Genomic DNA, 13,646 nt, shown 5'->3' with positions numbered 1-13,646 from the left:
TAAATGAACCTACATGGGTAAAGAATGCCAAGATCCGGATCAACAGTTACCTAAATAACCCTGTCTTAAGACAAAACTTCAAAGGAATTATGAATCAGCTTCTAAATCATGCCCTGTGCCGACCCTATCCAAAAGGCCCTAATCCCAAACCGTAACCCCTTAAGTGCACCTCCTCGCTGAGGTTGCCCCACTCCATCTGAACGTGTGCTGTCTTATCAAATACACTTTATCGTTGCAGAAGCCGACTGCACTTGTCTCTGAGCTCCTCTCCACAATAAAGACAGGAGCTCACCAGCCTCCACCTCTGTGGGGACGTCTCTGTCACCTTGCTATTTCATTCAGCTTTCTAAGTCCCAACATGATCCTTTTCTCTTTCCCTGTCTTATTTCAGACCAGTAGGGAAGTGGAAGTTCTCAGAACATAAACTCATTCCACCCAGTGCTCTGCGGCTCCCCCAAATCCTGGGGTGGTAGGGATACAGTTCCCATGCCGTGCAGATCACACAGACGCTGGGCACCAGGTGACCCTGGAGTAGGAACTGGCGAGGGCTCTGCTCCAAGTGGAGCAGTAGGTCGGTGATTTTCCCTTCCCTCCCTCCGCTCTTCCTTACTCTACAGCTGCTGACATTCGCTCCTACTCTTGCTTTAATTAGAATTCCTATCTTGCTGGCACTTGATTGACATGATGGAGGATTCTTTCCCAATCAGTCGAGGGCCCTCCCCAGTCTGGGTGAGGTTCCACCTGGTGCGCAGGGAGACTCTCCAGACGCAGCTGCCCGGCTGCCACGCCACCGCACCCCTGCTTGGGTGGGGGGCCTCGGGTGGGCGCCTGTCTCTGCCCCGAGGAGGCACTGTGTGTCCACCTGCTCCTCTCCCTCCCAGGCCCACTTCACCCTGGAGGCAGGGACATCTCTGAATGTGATGTCCGCAGCTACAAAGGCTGAGTCCATCAGGATGTGTGGGTCCAAGTGAATTCCTGCTCAGCGTACAGATGCAAAATCAGGTTTCATTGAGGTTCAGGTGATTTCGGACATTTCTACATGTTTATGACACCATAAAATGACACACCTTGACTCTGTGGTCACCGGCTCCACTGACTATTAGTAAATACTTTCTGCACTGTTTTCCCTTTCCCAGGAAGGGTAGACTGGTTCCCGTGCATGGGCCTCAGTGTGTCACTGTCCCCATGGCACCACTAACACCAGGGCCTGGCAGCAGCCAGGACAGGCATGGGGACCTGGTAACAGCTAGGAGGGCCCCGGACACTGCCGCTTGGCTCTGCCAGCTCCCAGCCCAGGCTTCAATGGGTGTGGCACTCACACACCGAAGACACACAGCTGGGCAGCCACCTGGTGTGTCTGCAGCAAAGCAGGCCTCCACCACCACTGGTGGCCTCCCCTGCTGTGGCCCCTGAGACATGTGTTCGGGGGCTGAGGGGCCCTGGGGTGACGTGCTTCCTGGGGGACACCCTCCATGACTTTCCCTGGACTGGGCGGCTCTCCTGGCAGAGAAGCAGGGAGTGGAGAGCCTGTGGTTTGAGCTGGACCCAGGGCATGGGGACAGAGCGGCAGAGGTGCCCAGGCAGGCTGGGTTAACGGGATTGCAGGAGTAATTTCATGGGAAGTCCTGAGCCGGCCTCTGTGCACCTGTCCTGCAGACAAGAGGACTGCCCTGTGGTATAGGCACGAGGCAGAGGTAGGCTTGCGCAGAGGGAGGTCGCTGGCCAGCACCCAGCTCAGGCCTGGGCTCCCTGCCCAGAGCAGGTGCTGACATTAGAGAATCCCTTGCCTTCCTTCTGCAGTGGCTGAGCCCCCTTCTGGCCCCCTGCATCTCATTTCAGGGGCCATGTGGTCCTCTGCTGTCTTTGAAAATGGGTCTGTCTGTGCGGCCAAACAATGTTCTGAACAAAATTGCCAGAATGAGGGAGTAACAACAATCAGACTTGGATCTGTGTTGGCTGCCATGCACCCCCAGTCCTGCGGTGGGGCGAGCCCAGGAGCGCAGACTCACCGCGGGGACTGCCGGCATCTGCCTGTGGACTAGATGACCGAGGTCTCTGTCTGCAGGAAGGATGGGGCACGGGAGCCCCGGGGGCACGGCAGGGCGCTCTCTGAGCTGTTTCTCCAGGAGGACCAGCCATGGAGCCTGCGGTCTCGGCAGGTGGGCTGGCGCTGGCACAGACCTCGCCATTTCCTTCTCAGCTCACCCTGCACCTGGGGGTCAGCAAGTATGTAAGCCAGAACACGCCGCTCAGGGGTCCCACCAGGAGTCACCCCGTGAGCAAGCTGCCCTCCCTTTGCTGGCTGGGTGGGTCAGGCTGGAGGACCCAGGCCTTGAGTGGCTGGTTTCGGGAGGGCCTGGGCCCAGGGTTAATGTAGGTTTTCAGAAGCACCTCAGCAGCAGGACTGGAGGTACCTGGACCATGGTTCGCTGCCAAGTGCGTTTGAGGGATGTTTGGAAAGGAGAGGCAGGTGGGGCGTTGCACAGACCCCGAGGACAGAGAGGGGCAGAGCAGCCAGAGACGGTGGGCTTAGGCCCAGGCTCTGGGGAGGAGCACAGAGAGGGGGAGACAGCGGGCAGGGAGTGGACAGCCCCCAGGAGTGAGCGCGGGTGGCTGCGCAGAGGCGGGTCACACGCCCCCAGGCTGACCCCTATGGTTGGGGAGCCCCTGGGTATGGAAGATGCCTGGTGAACAGGCAGTAGGGCTTGGTGGGGGGTGCTGTGATTCTCCCCATGTGGGGTGGGGCAGCGGGAAGGCAGACTGGGGATGCGCTGGTCTTGAGGAATGGCAGAGGAACCCGTGAGCGCAGAGGTGCCCGAGGGAAAGTCGGTGGGCCGGGAGACCACCCCCAGAGGAGGGCACGGAGCAGCCTGACAAGCCCAGTGGAGCCCCCAGCAGGGCCCCAGGCTGTGGGTGCCCTTCTGCAGGTTGCAGGCCTGGCCCTGGGGCTGCAGGGTGGGGGACCTCCGGCGGAGCCCTGGCTTGGAGTGAAGAGAGGCTGTGCCATCTCTCCACTGGTACGGGGGCACGCGGACGTGGGATGAGGCTTTCGCGTGAGCCGTGGGGCCACGGCGGAGGCCTAGGCTCCTCCAGGCAGGGGGATCCCTCACACATGGGTCCCAAGGCGCCGGGACTTACTTCGCTGTTGAGGAAGCAGTAGAGCACCGCCACCACCAGGCCCTGTGGGCAGGAAGGGGCGTCAGCGGCCACTCAGCCCTCGGGCAGGGGCAGCCCCTCCACGCGCACCTGAAATGATCCGATGCACAATTCGAGCAGGATCTGGTATGTGGAGGAGATGCCGATGGGAAACACCGCAAACACCACGTAGTGGACTCCAAATAGCGGGATGAGCAGCAGCGTGGACTTGGTCAGCCTCCTGCCCCAAGAAAGGGGATCCAGTCAGGCAGGGCCGCAGGCTGGCCTGCAGGGACCAGGCACACCCACACACTGGCCCAGGGCCTCATGTCCAGCCTCTTTTCTTCTAAGTTTAGGTATCACACACCCCCAACCCCAGGGCAGAATGGACAAAGGTGATGATAAGAATCTCTTTGCCTGGTAAGGTGAATAATCTCTCACAAGGAATCTCAATGGGCCTGCTGGTGAAGATGAGCCTCAGAGGGTTTGACCCCCTGTGTGTCCCGGGTTTGGCAGTCTGGACCGTCACTGGCATTTAGGGACAGAGCAAGTGTTACTTTCAGATCACAAGCAAAGATGCAGGCAGGCAGCACCCACGTGGGAGGGAGGGAGGGTCCCTGCAGAGGCAGTTCCCGGGTTGGGCAGGTGAGCTGCACTCCTGAGCCCATGGGTTCTGTGGAACTGGGGGACCTGGACCTGCCAGTTTCTCTGTGTGAGTCATTATCCTCCCTAATGAGAACACAGATTTTTCTGAGTGTGCATTTTATGTTGAAAATAAAATAGATGAACTAAACTCCATCCTCCACGCACTTCTTCCCCCGTTCTGTGTCTCAGTTCTCCAAGTCAGTGCTTCTCAAGCTTCAGCTGCACTGGAACCCCTGCAGGCTGTGTTGAAAAGCAGATGCTGGACCTGCAGGCCTGGCACCTGGCCTGAGAGCCCCTGTATCTGCCAACTTCCCAGAGGTGCTGCGGCTGCAGTCCGGGGGCCCCACGTTGGGAACCGCCACTGTAAGGCAGCCGCCCTCACTGCTGTGGCCTAGAATCACCTGGCTGCTCGGTCCAGCCTGCCCCCCACTTCCATTCAGGTGGATCTTGGTAGGTGGGCCCCATGCCAGTGTCACATCTTCTGGGTGACTACAGAGTGTGACCAAGTCTGACCCCTGCAAGGCCCCTGGGGCCACAGACCTGGATCCCTGGGGCCACCTGGGGACTCACTGGGAGTGCAGGGCCTCAGCCCCCAGGTGACGTGTGCATGTGGACCCCCAGTGACTGCAGCAGGCTCTCCAACCACCCAGATGCCTCTTCCTGAGTGGGGAGGGGGTCTCCACTTCACCCCCCTGCTCTTGTTAGTTGACCCCCAACAGTTAGAATAAAGTCACGGATTTCTTTATGTATTTTTGACGTACTGGCCTGAAACCGACCCCTCAGAGCCTAGATGTAAGTTCCAGAAATGTGTTCATTCCCCCCAGTTTCCCTCACAACAAACACCTGTGGTGTTGACAACCAGCGGGATCTCCTGTGCCTGCACAGACCCTGAGCCTCCCATTTTGCAGCAGCTGTGAGAACCCCGGATTCTCAGTCAGCAAGGAGGGTCCCAGGGACTCCGCACTGCCGCCGGATGCCCTTGTGAGGCCCAGGCCGTGCTTACCTGCCTCTCGGCTCAGGCTACCTGGTAAGCAGACGCTGAGACCCTGTGGGCATCTGTGCCTTTGGCTATATGCTAGAGGGACAATCCGCCCAAATTCTCATCGTTAATACATCCAAAATTTGCCATCATGCTAGTTTCCAGAAAAGGGTCCCAGCAAGACTGACCTCTGGGTACCTGTCCAGGCAGAGTGGTTACTACCACTCATGATACTACAGTTACATGGGAGAGACACCAACATACAATCAGAGGGACGCCAGACGTGCTCTGCCTTTTTTGTTATCCTGGAAAAATATTCTATTGTCCTTATTTAATTTTGTTTCCAAAATAAAAGCATCCATCTCTAGACCTACTTAACAGGAAGTCCCTCAAAACCAGAGAAAGGTGAGCACAGAAGCTAAGCAAGACTCGTGGAGAATGAAAAGGGCCGTCAGCCTGAAGGGGGTTCCAGGGAACAGCCTGGCCTCTCACCCAAGCTAAAAATGCTGCTCAGACGCTGCAGCCGGAACTGCTCTGACCTCCCGGCCTGACGTGAGACCTTCTCTAAGTGCAGGCTCTGTGCAGCCCCCTCTGATGCAGATGGGCATTTATACACACCAGGGCACAGTTGGGTGACTGCCTGCGAGGCTCTCACAGAGGTGGGGCCGGGCACCGTGTGCCATCTGGACACTGACACTCCTCCTGAGCTTGGAGATGGTGACTGCAGTTCCCAACTTCCTGCTGAGGAGACCTTGGCCCAGAGGGGGCATCTACTCCCACAGGCCTCCAGCTGGCATAGGGCTCCAGACACCAGGGACGCTGCCTGCCGGCCTCCCCAGGACCCGAGGTCTACAGGAGGGTGAGACAGGAGCTGGTGGGGTGGGGCCCATGGACGGGCAGGTGGGTGGCTGGGGTCTGGACCTGATTGTCTGTCCCCAGGCTCCCAGCGGCTGGACCAACCACTCCACACTTAAATAGTGTTGATGTTATACTAGAGACCTGGGCTTTATTTTTTCTTTATAAATTCTTGATAGAAATTTGTAGAATCTTTAATTCCTTCAGAGAGTCTCTCAGCTCTTCATTAATTGGCTGGGTGATTGTGGGTGACTCCCACTCCCACTGAGTGGAGATGATGAAGACCATCTTCACATGATCACCAATTAACAAACACAAATTGAATTACCACTAAGGACAAGGCTGGCATTAGGTGTGGGCATGAGCCCCATGGTCTGAAGGGGAAGAAAGGATTAAACATAAAATACCAGCAATGTGAGGCCAAAGAGAAAAGTCAGATTACAGAACAGGCAAAAGCATCAATAGTGGCTCCCGGAGGGCGTCCATGCCGACACAAAGGAAAGGGGCTGCAGCTACTCCCCCCTTGGGCAAGACATGGCCTCAGCCATGTGCAGTCCCGTGAATCAGCCATGAGCACATGCCCTTGACCACAGAAGGGCCTGGGCCGCTTTGCTGGGTGTGCGACCCTGGCCCCAGGCCTGTGGTGAGGACTGCTCAGCCCTGGATCTAACTAAGCACATACTCACTTATACTGTGACTGGTCATTGCCACCGACACCTGGGGACGTCAACTTCTGCAGTAAAATTCGTATAATACTAACAAAAAGGACAAAGTTGACCTGCACAAAAAGAAACAGCATGTCGTGTGGAGTCCCCCAGCCTGGGAGGGGGGTTGGCTGGGAGGACTGCGGCTCAGCTCCATTTGAGTGGCTGCACCTCTCCTGGCACAGGGCATGGCCCCTCTGCGGGTCTGCCCCCAGTGGGAGAGGGCAGTGTCTATACCACTGTCCATGGCCCAGGTGGCAGCACATGTGATGGAAAGGGGCAAAGGAGTCCAGTCCACCTCAAGTGCTTGGCCAGCCTGAGGACACCTGCCCTGGGGAGCCCTTCCCGCTGGAGGAACTCGTGCCTCCTTCTCTGGAGGGTGGGCTGAGCCCTCAGCCCTCAGGCAGAGCTTGGCTGCTCCCTCGTTCTTCTCTAGAGAGAGGAGCAGAATGGGGCCATTTGCATTGAACAAAGGGTGACGGGCTTACCCTGCCAAGTGCTGCCCCCCAGATAACTCATGTTTCAGTGTAGAAACTACTTACTATAATAGAAATTAAAATCGGTGTTCGTATAACCCACCAGGGAATGCTGTGGTCGTTGGTATCCCAGCAACTATTGAAAAGAGAGAAGGAAAACCCCATTACCACCTACTCCATCTGTAAACCACTTGGTGTGTGGACTGTGGACTCACCCACTGCAGGGCATGCCCTGTTCCTGCAAGGGAGTCACCTCCCTTGGTGTGTTTCCAGGCTGCTGGTGCCACTTGTTCCACAGTAAGAGCATAACTACTCTGCATTTACAGGTCTTGGCAGAACCACCCCGTCGAGACTGAGTCCCTGTGTTCTCGCCATGATGGCTCGGGGAGCGGGGACGCCAAAGCACACGGCAGCCACACCTGGGGAGCTGGCACAGCTACCGCTTGCTGCAGCTGACAGCAAATCCAGGGACGTTCTCCTGAACCCCGGTTCCCTCACTTCCGAGGTCTGAATATATATATGGAGTGACATTTAAGATGTCTGTGCAGCAGAAGAGGCCAGCACAGCTAGAAACGTCTGTCCTGGAGGCACCTTTAGCTGCCTAAAGGGCTGGAGGGTCCCCAACATTCCCTCTGTTGTCAAATCCAGCAGTGGGGGACAGCAGCCCCTCCCAAGCAGGAAAGAGACCTACCCTCAACCCCAGCTTGAGCTGGTGTTGCTAATAGGATGTGAAGCCCTTGGGAACCTAACGACAACCCTAACCCCGACCCAAACCCTGACCCTAACCCCAACCCTAACCCTAACCCTGATCCTAACCCTGACCCCAACCCAAATGTGATCCTGACCCGAACCCTAACCCTGACCCTGACCCGAACCATGACCCTGACCCCAACCCCAACCCTTCCAGCTGAGGCTCTCTGCACCTGCCAGTGTGAGCCAGGCTAAGGCTGGAAGAACCGCCACAGTCGGTCCCAATGGCTGCACACAGCAGCACACCACATGAGCACACCGTGATCACCCAAGTCCCCATTCTGGGTGGATCGGTACTGGTACTAGGTGACTTCCAGCCCCAACAGCCACTCACAAGTATTCACGGTGGGCACACTTGGTGCCTGGGTGGAGCCGCCACCTGCTCTACGCCCTGTCTGCACTGCATTCTGCACGTAGGACCCAGGCAGAGGTGGAGAACCATTCAGAGCTGCCCTCCTACCTTTTCAGCCCACCTTCGAACCTTCACCCTCACCCTTGGCTCAGCAAACACTGCGTGTGTTTTGCCCGGCTCCCTGTGTGAACACTGCTCCCCTCACCTAAGACCCTGATTCCTGTGATTAAATCTGCCTGGTTTATCCTGCTTCCCGCTCTGCAGCAAGGCTTGCTGGATCCCTTCTCTCCAAACACTCCGACCCAGGGACCGCCCTCCCCACGGCGCTCAGAGCCGCTCATTTCCTGCTGGCCTGGCTGTGCCTGCAGACGCAGATGAGGCCGGAGGACCCGTGCAGCCCCTCCCACGCCAAAGGCAGAGGCATGGGCACGGCACTCACCCCGTGTCCTCTAAGGAGAGTCTGGTGGCGGCCCACGCCCCCGTGCAGATGGTGGGGACACCTGCAGAAAGACACCCAGTCATCCACAGCCCCGGCTGGTCACTGGGTGCAGACCAGCAGGGACGACACAGCTGTGCATTTCGTCAGCCAGGGCCGTCGGGGACCAGGGCTCTCTGATGACGAGAGTAAGCAGAACCACCTCATAAACAGATGCCAGCTCACGCCCGGGCCTCATTAAAGTGTGAAGACGAGTGTGTCTGAACGCTGAGCACCCACTGTGCATCAGGAGCACTCGTTCAAGTGCAGGGCGGCTGTGCTCCCATGACCCCTCACAGTGGAAGGGCTTCCTGCTCTGTCTCCCCTGTGGGCTTCTTCCCGCCTGTCCCCCCTTTGGGCACACTCCAGGAATGTGAGCTCAGTGCGATTTTAAACCAGCTTCCTGGGTCCCAGAAATGGTAATGTGCTGGCGGTTGGAGTCTCCTAGAAAAGCTCACCCCTGTGTGATCTGAGTGCACCCTACAGGGGAGCAGGGGTTCTCCGAGCTGAAAAGTACCCCCCAGGTCAGCAGGGAGGGGTCAGGGAGGGGGTGGGAGGGCGCTGGGCAGCTTACCCCATCCGATCAGGAGGTAGGCTGTGAAGCAGCGGCTGGGGAACATGGCCACTAGGAGGGCATGCAGGTGCAGCCCCTCAGCCAGCAGCCAGTAGAAGTTGGACATGACGCAGTACTGGAAGAGCACCAGACTCAGCTTGCAGCCAACCTGCAGGGTCACACACCAGCACGGGCACGGCCCTGAGCGCAGCACAAGGCAGCCTGAGTTGCCCCCCAGCACCACACCCACACTGCTCTGAGGAGAGGAGAGAAAGCAGGGAGCGGGTGTGCACAGGCCCCGCAGGTGCTGGCACCTCGGACAGCCCCCAGAGCTGTGCTCAGGGCTCCCCGCATCCCTCCCTGCTCTCCATCCTCCACTCAACCCTCCTCCCTCTGTCATTCCCAAGATCCATTCTTAAAAGGGATGAAGAAATAAACGGAAAAGGAAGAGAAACCGGCAATTATTTCCCCAGGAGTTTTGGAAGGGTTTTCTCTGGGGAGAAAATTGCACAGGATATAAAGCATATATATTTAAATACAATCTCTCAGGCCTTCAAGTAATAAATGAACCAGGTGTTCCAACTTCACATGAAAACACTAAATTGCTCCTTTTAATCATTAAATTTACTTAGGAGTCCTGAAAAAAAGGACTTTAATTTCTGTTCTCTGTCTCTTTGCAGCCTCCCCCCAAAATTACCGTGTGGCTGTGCTTCTATACGTCCATATATGTGGATACACTTTCATGTTTATGTGGATATACTGACGTGTACACATGGGCATGGACACGTGTGGGATGGATATGCTTATATAATGAGGACACACATGGTGTGGATATGCTCACACGTGCGTGGGCACACAAGCAGGGCAGATGCAGATACTTTCATATGGCATGTGGATGTATGTTTATATCCACTTGCATACATACTTGTGGGGTGCTTAAAGGGACCTGTGGCTGCCTGTCAAGCCGGTGTCGGGCTGCAAGGACTTTGGCTGACAGCCCTCAGCCCTCCAGCCTGCGCGCCTCCTGCCCTAGGCCTCTGAGGAGCAGCACAGGGAAGGGACACTGCTTACTGGGGCTGTGACCCTGAGTCCTACCACCAGGGCCTCACGGACACAGAAATGCATGTTTTAACAGCCACAAACACGGGAAACTCGCTCCATAGCCTGTCAGTGGGGCAGTCACGCTGTTGGGCTTAGTGTGGACAGGGAGGCACGTGCTGCCGGACCAGCAGAGGCTGCAGCTGTGTGTGGCGGGTAGAGCCCCCAGCTCTCTGGCCTTTGGGAAAGTGACCCAGTTCTAAGTGTGAGTGTTCACTGCACTGCTTCCCTGCAGAGCTCCATCTGACAGAGACGAGGCGCCGCACATGAAGATGTGTGTGCCAGCAGGAACCACGACACTGAGGCTGTGCCTGCTTGGTGGGATGTCACAGCACGTGCTGTGCTGCAGGGCCAGTCAAAGGAAACACTGACACCCCCTGGGCTTGGAGGATTTCCACGACGTCCTGTTGAATGAGGAAGAGGATGCAGAAAAATGGTCTTTAAGATTATTTCATTTTCTTGGGAAAACTGCAAATACTGTGTCTGCATCTGGTCCATTTTCTCATTCAACATCACCACCCTCGAGGACTGCAAGGCCCAGGGCGTGGTGCTCCCAGCTAGCTTCGTCCTCAGGGGCTTCAAACCACACCCCTCAGAGTTCTTGACGGCATCCCAAAGATGCGGGGGCAGAGCCTGCCCAGGCCAGTGGTGAGAGCAGCAGTCCTGACCTGCCTGGCCCTGGTCTGCAAGCCCCCCACACACGCACCAGGGTGGAGGGGAGGAGCCCGCCTCGGCTAGGGCTCCCACCGAAGGTCAACTTCCAGTTTGGTGTTCATGTTCTCTGGAGTGTGGTTTTCTGAGACAGTTGGATAAAAACCAGACAAACCAGAGCAGAGGATCAAGCCCAAGTGCGTGCAGGGCTGGGGACCCTGGGAAATGGCAATCTTCAGCTCCCTTTGTGATACAAGAGGCCCAAGTCCACGAAAGGAGCAGGAAAAGCCGCATGTCTCCTGGGCTGCTGCAGGGAAGGTTTGCTGTCACACCTGGACGTGCGTGTTCGTTCCAGGTCCTATGGGAATGGAAGGCGTTTCTCTGGTCCCTGGGAGCCTAGTGACATCTATAGTTGCTGATTATGAGCAAGCAAAACAGGATATTTTTTTGAATGTGTGAAATACCATTCAGACAGCTATGGGGCCAGCACAGAAGGTGGGCCTTGACGCGGGGGTGTGCCTGACACCCGGAGCCCCCACTGCACTCAGCCTGGGGCAGAGTTAGTTGTCTGTGGTGATGGCCGCAGGGTGGTTTCCTGGGTCCCGTTCACAGCTGCTCTGCCCCTGAGGGCGTAGGGCTCCCACAGCACCACGCAAGCCTCAGGCAGGTGGTCCTTCTGGGCATGGATGCAAACACAGGAACTGAGCCTGAAGGGCGCATGCAGTGAGCACCTCACCCACTGTGCCCCTCTGCTCACTTCCCTTTCTCCAACCCTTCTGTCCTTTGGGCTGTGGCCGATGTGGTAGCTCGGTGGGCCCAGGACCCTCACCCAGCCTCCAGCCTGGCCCTGTGATACACATGCTCTTCCCAGGCCAGGGGTGTGGCTGGCTCAGAGTTGAGCAGTTGCGCCCCTCCTGAGCTGGGGACTCAGGCCCTCAGGGATGGCCTTGGAAGCCTGGGCTGGGACTCAGAGCATCCCCAGGGACCCCACATGCCATGTGCTCTGGTCTCAGTGAGAATGACCTCCTATACATTCCATGCACGGCCTCTGGCAGCCAGGCAATCCCAGACCACCCTGGCTCAGAGGCAGCCACGGCGTGCAGGCCATGCGGGCAGAGGTGGTGGGGGCTGGGGGCTTCTGAAAAGGAACAGGCTTTTTCATGCCTTGGCCCATCTGCACACCCTGAGGAAAGACGTCAGTGCCTCACTGGGGGACCCACCCCAGGTGCTCTACTTGGGGGGAATGCGTTTGGCTGAACCTAGCTGGGAGGAGAAGTGTCAAAAAAGCATAACTGAAAGAAAGGCTCCTTCTTCCCATCCCCACGTGGGGCCCAAGTGTCCCGGCCGATGGGCTCTCTCAAGGCTCTGTACCCATGAAGGGACAATGACAGGGAAGAGCCCTTCTCCTCCCCGGGCCCCACTCTCCCCCCACTCATGTTCTGCTCCATTTCCCTGCTGCCCCCACCCTCCCTTCCTCCCCTGGCACAGGAATCTTGGTGGCATCTGGTGCCCTCACCTCTGCTCCATGCTTTGGGGGTGGTGAGAGGAGGCACCCCTGCCCACTCCATCCCAGAACGGCGGTCCTCAGAGCCGCTGGGACAGTCTGAGTAGCCCCGCAGGCATCTCAGCGGGGCTGTGGGCCTGAAGTTGGCCAGAGCGCAGCCTGAGCCCAGTCAGCAGTGACACACCGCAGGTGGCTGGGCTTCCCTCAGCCCCACATCCTCATTTACCAAATGGGCGAATTGCTATTTTGAAGGTGGCTGGGCACCATTGACAGGGTCCACAGGCAAAGCCCAGCACAGGAAGGGGCTCCAGCCATGGCTGGGGGTGGTCCTATCCACAGGGGTGGCAGAGGTCTGGTGGGGTGCCAGCAGGGCGGGTCACCCTTGGCCTGCCCCCCCAGGTGGCGTCCCTCCCCCATCCCTTGGTGAGGAGCCAGTCAGGACTGTCCATATGGCAGGAGAGGGTTGAGATGCGGCTCATGATCAGAGGTCTGGTGTTTGTGGCTCCGTGACGCTCAGTGGAGACGGCAGGCTCCTCCGAGCTTTGAGGCCATCCAGGGAAATGCTGGCGGTTCCTCAGGGTACACCAGTGCTTGTCATACAAGGAGACTCCCCGACTTCCTGGGGTGGGATTTGTGGGCTCCTGGGTGTGACAAGAGTGCCTGTGGGTTGTGAGCCGATTATCCTCCCAGACGTGTTCACCTGCAGCCTGATGGCACAGCTGATGTTCTGTGGTGTGGAAAGGGGTTCACTGTCTTAAAACCAAGTCAGAACACATCTGTCCAGTGCAGAGCAACTGTGCGGCAAAGCCATCCGGCCAGAACACGAGGCGGGGCAGCGTCCTGGCTCCTTGCAGGAAAGAGGAGCCGACCTCAGGAGGTGCGACCACGTCAGGGGCGAGGCACCAGAGCCCGAATGCCTGCCAGCATCCCGAGGACACCGGCGCCATGCAGCGGAGAGGAGCGAGGAAGCGGCCTGTGCGTGAGGGGCCTGATAAATGCCACGCTGCAGTGGGCTTGGCACTGGAGATTGGCTCGCGCACTCCTTGAGCCCAGCGGCTGGAGAACCACGGGGCGGCAGGGGCCACCCCACTGCGTCTGTGGGAGCCGGTGACTGATGCAGGTGCCCTTGTGCCTAAGGGCTGAGCCCACGCTCCCTCACAGACGTGCAGCTGGGCTCCCAGCAGGTGCAGGGGACTGATGGGAGCATCTCCCACACAGAATCAAGGAGATCTGGGGACAGAACGATGGCTCTGTGCTCGTCCCTCCATGTCAGGATTTTCCAGCCCAAAACTGCTGCTGACAAGCCCTGGCAGTGGGGGAGGGGGCCCAGCCAGCCGCCTGCCTGTGTCACCCCCTTGTCTCACCTGCAGAGCTGGGCCTACTCTGGGCCCCCGCGCTATGGCCAGGCCTGTTTCTCAGGCCTGAGCGCGACCTCTTGGAGCCTGTGCACCAGCTCCAGGACTTCATCA

At 57.9% G+C, this 13,646-nt stretch overlaps 1 protein-coding gene across 9 annotated transcripts in view; it reads right to left on the bottom strand.

Annotated features, from left to right (window-relative positions):
* Positions 1-602: 602 nt before the first annotated feature.
* Positions 603-13,646, bottom strand: part of LOC118967252 (vasoactive intestinal polypeptide receptor 2) — a 65,092-nt gene continuing 52,048 nt past the window's right edge. Inside the window, exons 9-16 of one of the 9 annotated variants that reach the window (XM_073228859.1) lie at positions 8,946-9,093; positions 8,336-8,396; positions 6,861-6,930; positions 6,301-6,392; positions 3,247-3,376; positions 3,139-3,180; positions 2,010-2,212; positions 604-1,899 (exon numbers count right to left, since the gene is read on the bottom strand). In XM_073228859.1, coding sequence (XP_073084960.1) covers positions 2,039-2,212; positions 3,139-3,180; positions 3,247-3,376; positions 6,301-6,392; positions 6,861-6,930; positions 8,336-8,396; positions 8,946-9,093 — 717 coding nt within the window. In that variant the 3' untranslated portion in view covers positions 604-1,899; positions 2,010-2,038. Of the gene's footprint in view, positions 2,213-3,138; positions 3,181-3,246; positions 3,377-5,499; positions 5,989-6,300; positions 6,393-6,860; positions 6,931-8,335; positions 8,397-8,945; positions 9,094-12,199; positions 12,905-13,646 lie in introns of those variants that run through there. The other 8 variants (XM_073228858.1, XM_073228862.1, XM_073228860.1 and 5 more) reach the window with 8 other exon arrangements.

The sequence above is a fragment of the Manis javanica genome, chromosome 2 (assembly GCF_040802235.1).
Source record: "Manis javanica isolate MJ-LG chromosome 2, MJ_LKY, whole genome shotgun sequence".
Taxonomy (NCBI): Eukaryota; Metazoa; Chordata; class Mammalia; order Pholidota; family Manidae; genus Manis; species Manis javanica.
Note: the sequence above shows the minus strand (reverse complement) of the source record. Positions and strands in the feature narration are given on the sequence as shown.